General features: G+C 45.7%; 1 protein-coding gene across 5 annotated transcripts in view; it reads right to left on the reverse strand.

Annotated features, from left to right (window-relative positions):
* The window catches only part of Irf2 (interferon regulatory factor 2), a 99,888-nt gene that overhangs the window by 13,522 nt on the left and 69,215 nt on the right, over window positions 1-17,151 (reverse strand). For all 5 annotated transcript variants that reach the window (XM_005066675.4, XM_013110854.3, XM_013110853.2 and 2 more), the window contains one exon: window positions 9,340-9,457. In XM_005066675.4, coding sequence (XP_005066732.1) covers window positions 9,340-9,457 — 118 coding nt within the window. The remainder of the gene's footprint in view (window positions 1-9,339; window positions 9,458-17,151) is intronic.

Consider the following 17,151-nt stretch of genomic DNA (forward strand, 5'->3'; position numbering starts at 1 on the left):
TAATGGGGCATGAATCAAAAACTGCAAAAGCAGGTCTAGAATCCAAGTCGGTGAACAGCTAATCTGGTGCTCTCCTTTGTCAAATATAGCAGCCATTTGATTTCATAAAATAATAACCAACACTAGGTTGAGAGAGAGTCATAACAAGGTTAGGAACGGAAGGCCAGGGTTGAGTCCCAGCATGGTCAGCTGTCTCGGCTACCTCTGGCCCGAGGCTACTCCTACCTCAGCTAGCTGAGAAGGGTGAAGGGAGATGCAGGAGATCGCCTGCTGTAGAGGGAACTCTTCGACTTGAGAGCACACAGCATCACAGAGCAGGGCACACAAAGCTCCCAAGCGAAACTCAGCAGAGTTAATCGCCATCTCAGAGGTCGATGATCCGGAAGCAAAAGCCTGAGCGTGATGTGCTGGGCTAGCAGCTCCACAGTGGAAGTGAGGGCCCTGTCGCTGCTGCTTGGTCCTAAAGTCTCCCATCAACCTCCTTGTCAGATCAACCAGGCCAGTTCAAGTTCAAACACAGGCAGGGACAGGCGATGCCAGACATGAAGACGACTCCAGTGTGTTTTGCGTTGGAGGCAATGGTGACATGGTAATAAGGGCATTAAAAAAATCACTGTGTGACTGGGGAATGAGTAGGAAGAGGGGAGAAGGGAAGCAGAGCCCGGGTTAGGACCAAAGTACAATTAGGAAGTGTCAGGACAAGAAGGAGGTGGAGCAGAGGACACGGGAGGCGGCAGGGGGACCTGATAGTTAATTATCAACAGGAGGAGGTGGCTAGGAATAAGGGAAGGAGAGAAAACATCATGGAATATAACAGCCTTCCTAAGCACATAAAAAACTCCATAAGGCTAGAAAAACAAAACAACAGCCGAACTCTACCACCTGTGGATCCTGGTCAGCACATGGTGACAGTGCCATCTGCATGACTCAGCTGGGGGGGGGGCGCTAAGCTGCCAAAGGGGGGTGGGGGACAACACAGACAACATAGTATCTGTTCTGTACTGGTACCTGGATGTTGAGGCTCTGCTAAAACACAAATAAACAAAAATAAAACGAAGAAACAAAGAACCTATTTAAGGCTAAGGTTGCACAGCTCAGTGCTGGTGTTCGTCTAACTCACACGAGGTCCTGGATGGGCTCCGCAGCAACTCAGAAATAGAAGAAAAGGGAAGGAAAACCAGGATCCTTAAATGCGAGCTTTACTTTCCATAAAGCTAATTCAAATAGGAAGAAACTGGCAAAAGACAGTCCCCCAAGGTGTGTTTCTAATAGCTAAAATTAAGATAAAACACATCGCTTCCTAATGCCCTGTGTCCCGTCAAGTTAGGTTGCTTCATGCCCTTCAGACTGCTGAATAGTGCCCCTTGTTTCTGGTGATCTCTGCCTTAGCCTAGGGAGGGGTTCCCTTTTATCAAGAAACACAATGGACTGCAAAGCATAGCCTCAGTGAGTCAGGCTGAGCGAGGCACCTGCAGGCCTCTTGGGTTGGCCTGCCGAACCTTCCCATACAGCTCAGCAAAAGCTCTGCTACCTAGGGCAGGAGGCCAGTGGGGCGCCATCAGAACAATTCGACACACTGCTGGCTTCCCCCACATCCTAACACGTAAGCCACCACACACCCAACCAATTCAGTGCTAAAGGAAAAAAAGGTTCCCTATCCTTAGTGGGGAAACAGGGGTGCCTGTGACTTTATCCATTCAAAGCAAAGGATCTTTAGAAGACACAATTCAGCAAGGGGGCATTGCTCTCTTTTTGGACTGCCCAAATGCTACCAGCTGTTATGGAGAGGGTGTCAGGAGCAGAGCCCAGCCCCTGCCTTCCTGTGTGTGTGTGTGTGTGTGTGTGTGTGTGTGTGTGTATGTGTGTGTGTGTGTGTGTGTGTGTTGCTGCTGGACTCGTGGAACCAAGAGTTAATTTGTCAAGGCAACAGTACATTTCAGGTTATAGGGTTTTTGCTTATGAGACCAGCCCACCCTGACCAGAGTAAAAACATAGTGTTGGCTAATCTTCACGGACTTCAGTGATTTTCAGTCCAGCTCCCGGGCTAAAGAGCCTCCAGACAGTACAGGAAAAGTTATCACACTAAGTACCCATTTCAGCTCCCAGTTTCATGTGTTCATCAACACAGAGTGCAAACACCTTGTAGTTTTTGTATTGGGGCCCAAATCCAAAACTGAAATGCAAGCCAGGTTTCAAAGCAAGTCGGTGGAAAGTGAGAAATGGTGTCATTTGTAAATGAAGCGATTTTTAAGATAAAGAGATACAGAGAGTGTCTCAAAAGCCATTTCAGCCATGGATCCAGATCCGTTTCTTAGCTCCACCCACAAGCCTCAAAGACCAATGGTTAGTGAGGAATACATGGAAGGATGTAGGCAAAAGCTCCCTTGGGCTTACAGTCTCAGACAATAACATGGTGAACAACAGCACTGATTGCCCATGTGTGGAAACACGTGATGATGAGTCTACCTCATTTCAATGTGATTTATTTTGTAAAAAGCAACCAGCTGAACAGAAAGACATCTTCAGACTCGTTTTGCTGCCATTCATTATTAATGTACTATTAAGTACGTTAACTATTAACTTCTTGGTCACTATTAAGACCAGGAAGGGAATCGTTAACCCAGCGGGTGACAACAATGTCAGATTGCCTGGAGCTGGAGTTACAGACAGTTGTGAGCTAGCTGCCCAACATTGGTACTGGGAACTGAACTATGACCCTTTGGAAGAGCAGCAAGTACTCTTAACTGCTGAGCCAACTTTCCAGCCCCCAATCCCAATTTTAAACACTCCCCAACAATTTGAATAAAACCCAATTTTCTTAACCATGATCTACAAAGTCCCTATGACATTTCTTGCCTACTTGTATTAGTCAGGATTCTCTAGAGGAACTGTATGGATAGAGTGAATGTATACTCTAATACATTTGACACATATATTTAGAGGCTGTGGTCCAGCTAGTCCAACAATGGCTGTCTACCAACAGGAAGTCCAAGAGGTTCAGTCCATGAGTTTGGATATCACAGCGAATCATCACTAGATACAGGAATCCTAAAGAAGTGGGCTCCCATACCAGTGAAGGAATGGCCTTGCCAGCAAGAGTGAGGTCAAGCAGGCAAAGAACAAGAAACTTCCTTCTTACATAGCCTTTCTTTATAAACTGCCAGCAGAAGGTGTGGTCCAGATTAAAGGTGGATAGTCCAACCTCAAGATATCTACATTAACACTGGGTCTTTCCACTTCAAATGATTTAATTGAGGGGGACCATCATGGGTGTACCCAGCCACTTGGGTTTTTACCTAATTCTAGATCTAGTCAAGTTGACAGCTAAGAATAGCCATCACAGATCCACCCCTTGTCAACCTGATACACACTCATCTCCTTATGTCATGATTAATCCCCAGGTCATAATTATGCCTAACATGATATGATTATCATACATACAATCACAAATGCATCATATATCTAACCATGTCATAATTATATTTACATGATATAACTATCCCTTATATAACTGCAAACAGGTTCTGAAAAGACTTGGGGAGAGGAAGAATATGATCAAAATATATTTAAATTTAAAAATTGTTTTAAATAATTAAAAGGAATTTGATTAAGAACAGATGAAGAAAAATTTATAATAGTTTGTTTTAAAAATAAAATGTTAAGCATTACTGAAAGTGAGTACTTATATACTAAAATTTATTAAAATACTTTCTAAAAATTTTTGAATAGGTGGCAATGTGCCTTGATGGACATACTTTTGGTATCTCAAAACTTAAATATGATAACACTGATATTTTCTTAATTACTATTAAATTAGGTGATAAAGAAATCAAGAAAGGAAAACTTAAATATCTGTATAAACACATTCTTTACAAAATATGACAGAAATATTCATGTCAATTATAATCCTCATTTCTGCAACTGATCACATGGCCTTACCTGGTATTTCTAACCTCCTTCCTCTACAGTAGCCCACTCTGTATTCCTCCACCCTTAGCAAAAACCTCAAAGGTCTTGGCTCTTTTCCTGGAAGAGTGACACAGCCCTTCATTCCTGAGGGGTCTGTGCCCTTTTCATCCTGTCTAGATTAGGTTTGTTGTAGTTTCGCCTTGACTTTAATCCCAAGATCAGGTAGCACCAGCACATGTCCTAAAGGATCTCCTACATCCCACACATAATCTTTCTTAGTTCCACTGTGGAGAAGCAATCTAACTTCCTCCTTGATGATCTGGATAAATCACCCCCTCCTAACACTGTTATTCCTTTCTTAGCCTTGGCTTAAGGGCGTCAGAAGCCCTCTAAGCAGGCAGAGGGAAGTCTGAGCGTCCAGTTCAGTGGAATGTTTGCTATGGCTACTGGCATGAGTGCTTTCCCTCTGCAACCCCAACTTCTGGGCTAGCAGAACTCAAGGTCATAGGACAGGAATCAAAACTGTCCCTAGTGGGCTACTAGGGGTGATATTGAGTGGAACTACTCCATTTTCCACCTTTCTGTCAAGGCAGCTGCTTCAGAATGGTGGCAAACATGGTAAGACCAGTAGATTCCATGATCATGGGCCCACTGTCACACTTCTCTGGCTGTGAAGTGGGTTCCTTGGTCAGCGGCAATACTGTGTGGAATACTATGTCGGTGGATCAGGCATTCTGTAAGCTCATGGATGAAGTGTTGTCTTCTCCATCCTTACTGGAGTAGATAATTATTCTGGTTATGGATTTGCCTTTCCTGTACATAATGCTTCTGCCAAAACTATCCCTCTTTTCAAGTCCCTGACCATCCATCAAATCCATTGGTTACAGCCAATGTGTCAGTGAATATTGCACAGCTGGTCATTTTCCTTCCAAATAAAATGTATGAACATATGAACTGCCCAAAGTTCTGCCCACTGTGAGGATTTCCCTTCATCAGTGTTGTCCCAAAATGGGGTTGCAATGCTGCGACTGTGCATTTCTGAGTGATGCCTACATAAAGTGCAAAACCATCAGTAAACAAGGCCATAGCCTTCTTTCCTCACTAAACTGATGGCATGACATAGCCCATGAAGCTATGGGTGCATGCTTGGGTGCAGTCAGCATGGTGATGGGAGTAAAAACCATAGGTATTTGATTAACCCTTTAATGTAACTTGCTTTTATCCTCAGGACCTGCTTGGCCCAGATTATATATATACCACTTCCTTTAATAATGGATTTCAGTTGTGTATATTCTACTTTATGACTTGGTGGGTCAGATAACACCCAGCTCATGATGAGAAGTCAAGCTGCATAGTAACTTTGTAGCCCATTGTCAAAACACACAGTTTCCACTATGGCTCAACAACAGGCCAAGGGCTGTCTCTCAGAGGGAGAATAGTTGTCTACAGATGGTAGAGCCCTACTCCAAAAGGCTCCAAGCAGCATCCCTATCTGTCTTCGACACTTCAAGTACCATCAGGCCAGATATTTCAAATGGTCCAAGTGGTAGAACAGCCTGCACAGCAGCCTGGACCTGTTGAAGAGCCTTCTCCTGTTCCAGGCTCCACTCAAAGGTAGGAGCTTTCGAAACCACTTGGTATATGGGTGGGAGAAACACACCCAAGTGGGCAATGTGCTGTCTCCAGAATACAAATAGGTCTACTAAATGTGCTTCTTTCTTGGTTGTGGGAGGGGCCAAACACAATAACTTAACCTTCACCTAAGAAGGAATATCTTTGCATGCCCCATACCATTGGATTCCTAAAAATTTCACTGAGGTAAAAGGCCCTCACTCTACAGATCAGGGAACCAATGTGAGGATTCTGCCAGCTTCTAAATATATATCTATCCTAATTATACATTCTGAAGCCAGGCACCTGACTACAGGATGAATTGGGGGACCTTGTGGGCCTACTATGAGCTGTATTTGGGCTAAAACTCCATTGATCACTGACCTCTGTAAGCCCCTACTTTAACAGGAAGTCCACAACATTTCTTGGGATCTCCCAGAATCAGCATCAATTCAGAGCCAGTATCCAATAGACCATGGGAAGTCTGATTGTTTCCTTTCTCCCAATAGACAGTTACCCTTGGGAAAGGCTGTAGATCCCTCTGGGGAATGACTGGAGAAAAGTTAACAGTAAAACTCTTATGTGCTTCACCAAGGTCCTTCCTCAGGAGAACCTGACTGTCCCTTCATTCAAGGGGTTCTGGGTCTACAAACTGACTCAAGACTGGTTCATAAGCTGAAATTCTCTTTTGCCATGATTCAGTGTAACTTTTTATTTGTTTGAGAATTTTCCCCCTTATACAGTAGGCATTTTATCTAGTTCATTCCTAGAAACACCATATTGATTAGCCACTATCCAAGGTCCATATAAGTCATGCCACCATAAAAATCCTTTTAGCTGTGTTGCCCATTATGGCTTAGGCCATTATAAACATTGTTTTGGCTATAATGGCTCTCATTACGATAATATGATCACCTTGCCTTTGATAATCCAGTGCTGCCACCTGGCCCCTGCTACTTGGGGGCCCCGGTTAAGCTCACGGCAATTAATTCATCCAACTGAGCAGTAGCATCTCCAACCCCAAGGTCTGACACATGGGAAAGGACAACAAAGCTCTTCAAATGTGCTAGTGCCCCCTCGCCATTTTGTTGCCTTACAGGGCCAGTGAAGGGAATGTCTTCAGGGTTTTCACTGTGAAGGATTCGGTTTTACATAGCACACTCACTGGAGCACAGCTTTTCCCTGATCCTAAGATCCCTTCACCAACACTAAGCCCAGGGACAGCAGGCATCTCCAGCTCCTTTCCAGTCAGTCATCATTTGACAAATGCTTCGGTTAACCATTCCTTTGATGAGCTTCCCTACTAAAAATAAAACCTCCACTCTGTGGGTTCACATCAGTAAACTTAGCCTTATCCAGTTTTATGTTTCTTCCACCATTACCCCACACCCCTAAAATCCATGACCACACATATTCCCCGGACTTGTGCTTGAACAAAGTAGCAAACTCATTAAGCCCTTTAGCAGCGTACGTGGTACATCTTCTTAAGGTCTACACTTTCTATCTCTCCTCTAGGAGCCTGCTTGACCTTGTCTGGCTACAGGTCTAGAGGCAACTACTGGTGGCCCCGAGGGACATAATCATTGTCTTGCCTGCCATCTCCTTCAGAGAAAGTCACTGATGATTTAGCAGACAATGAAGGATTAATTTCCCGTCAAAGGTGAAAAGGGCAGTATTTCAGGGGCTAGATATGTGAGTGCATCGTATACTGAGAGTGGAGAGATTCCCTCCTAACATAAGATAAACCCTTGAGAATCTGAGCGTTCAATGTTCTCTGCTCCAAGAGGGTCCTCCCACACATCTCCACCCCAAAGTTACAGGATCCCATTCTTCACAAATTAATGCCTTTAACCACCAACACCCTCCAGCTCGACACTCTCCAAAGCTGTGGCTTGATTTTCACTGCTACACAGTCAGCCTTATAATGAGGGATTTGGTTTGATTTTCCACAACTTGCCCTCCATGGCTGCTGTCGAGAAGATTCCTTCCCAGGGAACACTTAGAAATCTTTAGGCTGTTTATGTTCATTCAGGACCGGTCAGTTTTATCATCAAGTTCATTGTTGTCCTTCCCGGTATCCCACAATGCTAGGTGATAGTTAATTTTATCATGGAGCTCATTCTTTTCCGTTGTCAGTTTGTCCAGCGATGATAAGAGCAAACCAGACAAGCATCATCGTTTTCCTTACTTTTCCACAAATTGTCAGAAGGGTTATATACAGAGTCACCAGATCTGTTATTTCTCACAGTTGGTGAATCAGGATACTTAAATGTATTTATCTCCTTAAGTTTGTAAAATAGTTTGCACCATGGGCCTTTTCTATTTTCTGAGCTTCTAGGAGAGGATTCGGTAACTGTAGGTGTCAGCATGTTGGCAAATTGGAAAGGCTATTCCACATACTTAAAAATTCACCCTTATACATCTTTTGCTCTAGAACCACTCTGGCATCAAAATCTGTATCAGTCAGGGCTCTCTAGAGAAATAAAATGTGTGTGTGTGTGTGTGTGTGTAGAGAGAGAGAGAGAGAGAGAGAGAGAGAGAGAGAGAGAGAGAGAGAGAGAGAGAGAGAGAGAGAAATATATATTTATGGCTTTATGGCTTTATGGCTTGCAAGTCTAGCTAGTCCAACAATGGCTGTCTACCAATGGGAAAAAGTCCAAGAATCCAGTATTCAGTCCATAAGGCTGAATGTCTCAGCTGGTCTTCAGTACATGCCAGAGTCCTGAAGAAGTAGGCTATAATACCAGTGAAGGAATGGAAAACTTTTCATTCTTCATTCTGCCCTTTATATAGGCTGCCAGAAGAAGGCGTGTCCCAGGTTAAAGGTGGACTGTCCCACCTCAAAAGATCTTGATTGCCATGGGGCTTCCCACTTCAAGCGATTTAATTAAGAAACAAAAATCCCTCACAGGTGTAGCCAGCTGTGGCTTTGGGCTATTTACATATGTAGTCAAGCTGACCACGAAGAATAGCCGTCATACTACCTCTACCTCCAAAGAGCCTCATGAGTAGTCACCATGCTTCCTATACTATGCAAGCCTGGCCTGCTTTCTGTTCCCTCAGATGTTTAATACCCAGGGTTTCTGTCAGCATCATGTTTGCCTCCTCCACATGTTACTGGCTGCTCCTCACACACCCACTATAGGGGAATGCCACTCTTCTGAGGACACCACTGCTACCACCATGTAAATCTGGTTTCTAGACTGTTCCCAATCACCTCTGCTTTCTCCCTTTGTATCACAGGCCACAAATGGGGGTGCTATGCTTACCTGTGTCTTTGCTTACTGTGTCCCCATAAAATGGGAATAGGGCTGAATTTGTCCCCTATTAACTTCCTACCCTCAGAACTGTATCTGGACAGGAGAGAATGCTCAGTGAATCTATAGAGCCAGTCAGTCCTTTGACAAAAAGTCTCTGTGCCTCAGTTTCTTGGCTTGTAAAACCAGTGCTGCCTCCGGGCAGGTGTCACAAGGCAGAAGCCGGCAGGACTCACAAGGCTGGCCTTTCTTCTCCTTGGTTCCCAAGTTAAATAAATGACATTTTCGTCCCTATGACTAACCCTGAGTGATGAAGAATTGTTAACCATTAGCCACCAGGGAGGAAGCGTTTCCAACGCCTGGCTTTCTTTTCTTGGACCTGACTCGTCTACAAACCTTGACCTCATCTGTGAGGCCCTGAAATCTAGGCTCTAGAACTTGGGTTTGGACATGTTCCAAGACTTTCTCTTACTGACTATGTTATTTTGAGATTACTGTTTTGCAAATTTTAGACCTTGGAGGCTGCTTGTGAGTATAAAAATAAGACGTCAAAACAGTTTACCTATGATGTTCACCGTACTATCCACTTCATTTTTTATAGCTGAAGTCAGGACCGCATACTCAGGAGAAAGGTCACTTACTCCATTACTAAGCCCCAAAGATGACTCAACTGGTTCTTGCTAGGAAGAAGAAAAGAAAAAAGAATTGAGAACACTTCCTTTTCCTCCCTTTTCTTAGCTTCCATTCTCCCCGTCTAATTTGTTGGATCCTGGGGTCAGTCATTCACATCATGTCCCAAATGCATCTCCTGCCTCTCTAAATTAGCCTGCCATTAAAGAAGTTGGCTATTCGGTTCCTTTCATCTGCCTTCAAGGAAATGTTCTCAGCACATCTGGCTCGCCTTCAGGAAATACCTGCAGCTGCAGAGGGGAGCTCTGGGCTTGAGCAGAGCTGCAGCATTGTCACGCAAGTCCCCTGCTGCATGGGTCCCGAGGCTTCCTGCTCTGAGGGAGGACACAGGGACCAACTTTCAGAGGGAGAAGTGGCATCCCTGCTTTTGCAGTCACTCTTAGGACGATCTCTGCCTCCATGATTAGCCAGTGACAGGAGCCCAGTGGAAGGTGGAACACTCTGGGGTGGGGCACAGCCTCTCAAGCACACTGCTCTGGTGGTCTGACGATAACCTGGGCCACTACCTCAGCTGAAGCCTCCCCTCTCTGGCCCATCGCCAGACAGGCAACCCCACCTCCACAACTGGACACAAATGCCCTTGTGCCTAAACCTCCCACCCGGTCCAAGAAGGTACACAGTGACAGACTAAAGTAGAATGCTCTCCTTCCTTGTGTGAACCCTGCATCTCTTCTTCACTCAAGCGCACTTGAGCCTGAGAGGACCAACTCCCTGAGAGGACCAACCCATCAAGGAAAACCAGTCCTGAGGTACACATGACTCTTGGAACTTTGAGGAGAACCCTTCCTTCCAGGAAGGCTACATTCGTCTCAGTGATAGCAATAAGACCCAGAAAGTCACATAAGACAACTCCTGAGGGATCCAAACTGGAGGAGGAGGAGGAGGGGGCCAGGGCTGCAAGCAGAGGGGGCCTGTGGGAGTGGTGAGGCCGGGGCTACTTGGCATTCTAAGGGATATGAGGCACTGGGGAATCAAGATCAAACTCCATGCAGTCTCCATGCTCCTCTGGCAAACTCCCATGACTATTATGGCTTTAAAGGCATTGCCTTGATGTCCAACTCAGCTTGAGAAAAGCTAAACAAAAGAAAACAACAACAACAAAAAACTCACAGTAAGGTTTACCAGCCTTACCAAAAGTCAGATATATCTGGAAGGGCCCAGGGCCAGCCCTTTCTCCCTCAGCATCTTGTATTTTCTCCTCGTTAATACGTTCCAATAACAGGCTTGCCATTTCATGGAGGGGGGGCTTACCAGCTTTTTTCTTTTATAGCCAAACATCTGAACAAATACCCGCCTGTGCTAACTCTCCCTCCTCCCAGCACACCCTTGAAAAGGCCCACAGTCCCGGCTAGCCTCCTGAGAAGAGGTCTGTGGAGTCAGGCTCTGTCTGACTCTCCCTAGTCTGCAGGATCAGTTTGACCCTGTAATCCCTGGTTAAGGTACTGCAGACATCTGTGGGCCGAGAACAGTAATGGGCACCATGCCAAGGGGTGAGGTGAAGCTTGAAGGACATGAGGAGGGACGACGCATTTATTACCCAGTCACACTTGCAACCAACAAAGGTCACCAATAAAACTTCTTACCAAATCCACTGGCCCTTTCTCAAGTCCCTTCTCCTTAGCTCCATCTTCTGGCACCCAAGCGAGAGGGAGGCCATTGCCTGGTGTGTGTGTGTGTGTGTGTGTGTGTGTGTGTGTGTGTGTGTGTGTGTGTGTGCGTGCGCGCGCGTGTGTTTGAGACAGGGTTTCTCTGGCTGTCCTGGAACTCTCTCCTTGAACTCAGAGATCCACCCGCCTCTGCCTCCTGAGTGCTGGGGTTGAGTGTCGCGCTGTGCCTCCCTTCTCCACAGCCTGAATCCTGAGACTCTGCTGTGGTACCCACCTCCCCGTGGCACCATCCTTTCTCCGTGGATCTCTCCATGGCCCCTGTTACATTTTCTCCTCCCTAATCATGTCCCACATTCTACTATGCAACTTCATTTCCTCAGTCCCTCCCCAGGGAAGTAAGTACGGATCTCTAAAGAAAGGACAGGAAGAGCTGCTTCACTGTGATCTTCTTTCACTTCCCTTTTAAAAAAATCATCCTATTTCTAGATTTCTTATCAAAGTAATAAAACAGTCAGGTTTGCATTATTCAAAAAGTTGAATTATTCTGACTTTGCAGCAGAGACCTCTAAGTGTTTCATGTGATCTACGGTGTAACTGGCGGCTAGTGATACTTTTGTCACTTCTTGCAAGAGAAAATTATGACTCACTAAATTAATTTCCGAGATCATGCTCCATTTAGCCTGGTGAGAGGCAGGAGCTGGGCTAAGCCTTTGCCTGTGCAGCAAGTTCAAATGCAGGAGTCTTCTGTTCCTATCCCAATGGAAGCCCAGATGGGCTAGGGGGGAATAGAGACGGATGGGGTGGACCCCTGCCTCCCTCTACCTACCTGGCGTGCTGCCCGAGGCAGAACTGTCAACCAATGGCTACAGAGAGATGATTTGGAATTTGCCTTACTCCACCTACCACCACTCTGGGCAAACTCTCATTGCTATTGCCACTCGAGAGGACAAGACTGTCACACGTACCGCATAATGTGCTGTACATCTCCCTGAAGAGTCTCCTCTGAGGTGTGGAACAAATGATTCCAAGAGAGAAGCTTCTTCAAGACTCAGTCAAAAGTTTTGAAATAGCCGGGCAGTGGTGGCACACGCCTTTAATCCCAACACTAGGGAGGCAGAGGCAGGCAGATCTCTGTGAGTTCGAAAACATCCTGGTCCACAAGAGCTAGTTCCAGGACAGCCTCCAAAGCCACAGAGAAACACTGTCTCCAAAAACCAAAACACAAACAAACAAACAAAAAGTTTAGAAATAATTAGAAATGGGGATATCAAAAGCTAAACTGGGTCAGCAAGATGGCTCAGCGGATGAAGGCATTTGCTGCCAAGCCAGATGACCTGAGTTCAATCCCTGAGACCGCATGGTGGTAGGAGAGAACCCACTCCCCTTCCTCTGACCTCCAATATACACTGTCAATGTGTGGCCATATGCATGTGTATAGACACATAAATAATAAAAAGTAATAAGTAATACAATGCAAACACTTGCTAAACACCTAAATTACATTATAAACCCAAGGATTCGAAACTGTGAAAAGAGGTGATGATCCTCTGTGAGCATGCACAGAGACAGTGTAAGTGACAGTCTGTCCTGATCATCTCCAATGGTGCACTCCTGCCTTGTCTCAACAAAACCTCACTGTGTCCCATTGAGTAAAACAGAGGCTCTTGTACAAAGTGATACCTGTGACTACCTTGATTTCTAAGCCTCAGGCAGATTCCCTCCATGTTACACCAACCTTGCCAGATATTAAAGCTCAAAGACATCTTAAAAGCTTAAAAGACTTTTTATCAAAAGAAAATGGGCACAATAGAGGGTTTTAGGGGTGAGTGGGGGCCATCCTTACAACTGTGAAACATCGGGCTTTGGTGGCTCTTCTGCTTGGCTGGCTAGATGGGCTTAGAGTGGCCTGAGACACAGTAGCAGAGTTGCTGGTGGCTGCTCCAAGCCCCTCTGTCTTACTCCTGTCCTAAAGCGCTTTGTTTAGATCTGTCCTCCTGGGGCCCAAAGGAATAGCCATAAGAACATCTCCCACCCTGACCCACCTCCTGTCCCAAAAAACTTTCTTAAAGACATCAAATCTAAGGGCATCTCCAGGGCTCTGTTAACAAAAGGTCCAGGCTGAGCTTCATAAACAAAGGCAGGGAAGTGACCTTGCAGAGGGCACAGGCCCCACCACAGCAGTCACAGCGCCACAGAGAACAGCCTTCAGCCTACCTTTTCTTTCCTTCCCTGGAGCAAGGCCATCATTACATGACTCTTCCCCGTGTCTCGAGGCAGCTTCCCCTTAGACCTTTCTCCTTGGCTCATTCACTTCCTGTCCATCTCAGAGACTCTCTGTCTTAGAGAAGGCCCGCTCTCTGGGCTTCCAGAGGTGTTCTGGAATGAATGGTCACACCTTTGACCCTCAGACAGAATGCCATTTGCTTGTCAAGGCGCGCTCTCATTTCACTGGCAAACAAGCTCCAGGCCTGGTGTCCCCTCCCTGAACGCCCCTCTCCAATCTGCTCCTGCCTTTACTGGCCACACTCAGGGGAAATGTCCCCTTCTCTCCATCACACAGGTCACCATCTCTGCCGGTACTTGCTGGAGCCTGTCACTCTCTTCCTCCTACCAAGAACTGCCATTAAATACAAACCCCACTAGGCTCTGAAACTTTCCCCGAGTGTGGCAACTTTACTTCCTGAAGTTATCCACAGAAGTGTGAGCAAGCATTCTGGTGGGAAGCTGTGCCCGGAGCCTGGTCCACTGGAGAGAACTAACTGCAGTGGTAGAAGACTGGAATGTTGTAGACCCAGGACCCATTAGCATACCATGGGCTAGCTTTGGCCTCCATGACAACCATCCTTGTCCCCTCTGTGTCAAAGCTAACTTCCTGGGACTAAGCAATAAGAACTTTTAACAATACGTTAAGGTATTAGTCTACTACCCTCCACTAATTCCAAAACTAAGAGTGCCATTAGATACGAGGCCTATGGAAAAGCTGCCTCATCTCTCTGTAAGCACCTCTCTGGTGTACCCATCCACGTATTTTAAACTTTCCTGACTTGTGCTTTTCTTGATTCTGTAAAACTATAAAACTTCACGGATCTGCTACCACATTGGAACATGGAATTTGGAGTGACCTAAATCTATGTACCAGAGCCACGTTTGCTCAAATTTAGAAACCATCGTTTCTTTCCCTTAAGGTGACAGCTATTGTTTCTGCGTCCACCAGCAGGGGAAGGGGAGGACCGGAGATGTTCCTAGTCGTTTCATTCTCCCAGTCTGCCTTATCCAGAGCAGCTCCACTGGGTTTTCAAGTAGAACACTGATACAGGTTCTCTTGCAACCACAGTTTCCACCCTAAAGAGCTTTCCCAGGCAAGGAAGGGGTTGCTGCAGGAACAGCTCCCACAGGCGGTCACTGTCCTGTCCGACTGGGAATTCACAGTGGGAAGCCAGTCAGGAAACAGTCCTGTGAGAGAGTTCTGCGGAACCATATCTGTTCTTCATAACTTCTATCCACAGGTCTGCCCTCAGAGCTAACAGAGACCAATGGCTTTCACAAAGTGACCTTAGGCCCCTTGCTATTCTGTTTCCATGGTGACACTGATGCTTTGACCTGGAAATACTTGTGTTTTCCTCTGCAAACAACGCCCCTGCCCCCCAAGGCAGTAAACACTCATTCATATCCATCTTACCTGTATGTCTTTATTTTCCATTGTTCTCCACGCAAAACTCCCTCAAATTATGCCAGTTTCCATATTCATTTAGAGAAAACCAAATAACTCTAACCTCTAGACCTTCATTCACGAAGCTCCTAGAACTAGAAAATGTGAACCAGCCGGGTGGTGGTGGCGCACGCCTTTCATCCCAGCACCCAGGAGGCAGAGGCAGGAGGATCTCTGTGAGTTCTAGGCCGGGCTGGACCGACAGCCTCCAAAACAATACAGAGAGACCCTGTCTCGTAAAAACCAAAAAAAAAAAATGTGAACCATCTGATCTGGGCCGCATTTCCCTCCTCGAGGTTCTATGGTTTCCAAAAAGCCTGACTCAATGAAGCTACGCCACCTTGGGAAAATGACTCAGCCCCTGTGCCTACACTTCCTTCATATGGAAAAGGGAGAAAAGTCAGACCATCGCAGGAAGAACTAAATAAGGTAAGATCACTCAGAAACTAAAAATGGCCAACACCTTCTGCTCTACCCACTTTAAGCCTTATTGTTCTTGGTCTTGCCTATATTCCCACAGAGAAATCTGTTCCACGGTATTTTCTGAAACACATACATTTGCTGACGATGTTCAGTCTAGGACTGCTCGCTGATGTTTCTCTTACCCCAGTTTCCTTAGTTAGACAGGTTTATTTCAGTGACATGTGGCTATTAACAACATAGGGGTACTCTCAGATCAAGGGTGGTGGAAATGAAGAAACTTTAGAAATGCGTCTGTCTCAATTAGACAACATTACAAAATGGGACGGAAGCCTAGAAAAAGGCGGGTCAATGGCGGGCAGGACCACACCTTGACCAGGACTGTGCTTGTGTTCTCTGCCCTCTATTTAAGCTTTCATTGCCTTTCAGAGCCCCGACGATGGACTTGAGGGCTTCCCTGGCTTGCTCTGTTCTTCTTCCCAATGTGGACAGGAATGAAGTTAGGATATATTTAGTTGGTGTCAGGTATGTGTCCCTAAGCACTTTTCCTAACCCCTGACCTTGGGAAGAACCGACACAAGCAACTTCACCTTGGTTTGAGGAAGGGTTTATCATGAAGCCCAGACTTGCCTTAAACTTCACATCCTGCCGCTTCAGCTCTGTAAGTGTGGGATGACAGGAAAACACCACACCCAGTGTGACTCCATTTTAACCCTGACAACTTGTCTGCCTATCACCACTTCCACTATAAAGCCACGGATGTTGGAGAAACTGTTTTGTGGGGGGCCACAATGAACATGTCTGTGCCCAGGGAAAAGCTTCCAAGTACCTGGCTAGCATGCACTCAATATTGTTTGCTAATTAAAACTTCAGTTTGAACTGAAGACTGGGAAGTGTTTGCCCCAACAACTGTAAGCAATTGCAGCTCTAGGAACATAGGAACAATTTTCTCAGTAGGCATCTAGTTAGTCTAACCACAGGCATTTGCATACAACTGAAGAATTAATTCAGCTTAGGTATTTTGTTAGTTTCCTTATTGTTTGGTCAGGGTTTGTCTTATTTTTTGAGACAGGGCCTCATGTAGCACAGGCTGGCCTCAAGCTTGCTACGTGGCTGAGGCTTACCTTAAAACTCCTGGTTCTTTTATCTCCACCTCCCAGGCTCTGGGATTACAGGCAAGTGCCACTAAGACTGGCTCAGTTTGTATAGTTTTGACTTGCAATGATAAAAAGAGTAAACTCTGAATAGTTTATTAAAGAAAATCTTGTGACTACACGATCCCAGAGCAACCATGGAATTAACTTTGGAAATATTCTGCAGGTACCCTAAGTCAACCAACGTCTTTAGCAGCTATGAACCCCAGAATTGGGGAAGCCCGATTCCTGTCCCACTATGTAACATTGCAAGGCTCATGCGAAAGAAGACCACATCCAATAGTTAGGCTGCAGTATGTATGTATGATGACTCATCAGCTCTCTGCTGAAGGAACAATGTCCCTTGAGGAACACAGTGTTAATCATATCTTTGTTACACAAGGATTTCATAACATTTGCTGCTAAGCAAGGGCTTCACTCACATGGTTGCACTAAGGCCTCTCAGTTCCTGGGTCAACATGGCTAAGCCCCGCTCAGGACTGTGCCTTCCACAGCATCCTCATTTTAGTGGCCCCACAAAAGACAAGCCCCACAAGGCTGACGTAACTGAAGGTGCCCCACATGCCATCCACTGTAGGGTTCACATTTCCTCACACTACCACAGTTCTGAAATATACTATTATGTCTTAACCTTGACTGTGGGTCCCAGTTTCCCAGGAAGCAGCTCTTCTGTCTTAAAGACACATAATGTAATCATCTACCATTATTTTTTGGTATTTGCTATCAAATGGAATATAGTGGTCATATGTGGGCAAAATATCTTGAAAAGTAGACATCATTCTGCTGTCATCTTT

The sequence above is a fragment of the Mesocricetus auratus genome, unplaced genomic scaffold (genome assembly GCF_017639785.1).
Source record: "Mesocricetus auratus isolate SY011 unplaced genomic scaffold, BCM_Maur_2.0 Super-Scaffold_100026, whole genome shotgun sequence".
Classification (NCBI taxonomy): Eukaryota; Metazoa; Chordata; class Mammalia; order Rodentia; family Cricetidae; genus Mesocricetus; species Mesocricetus auratus.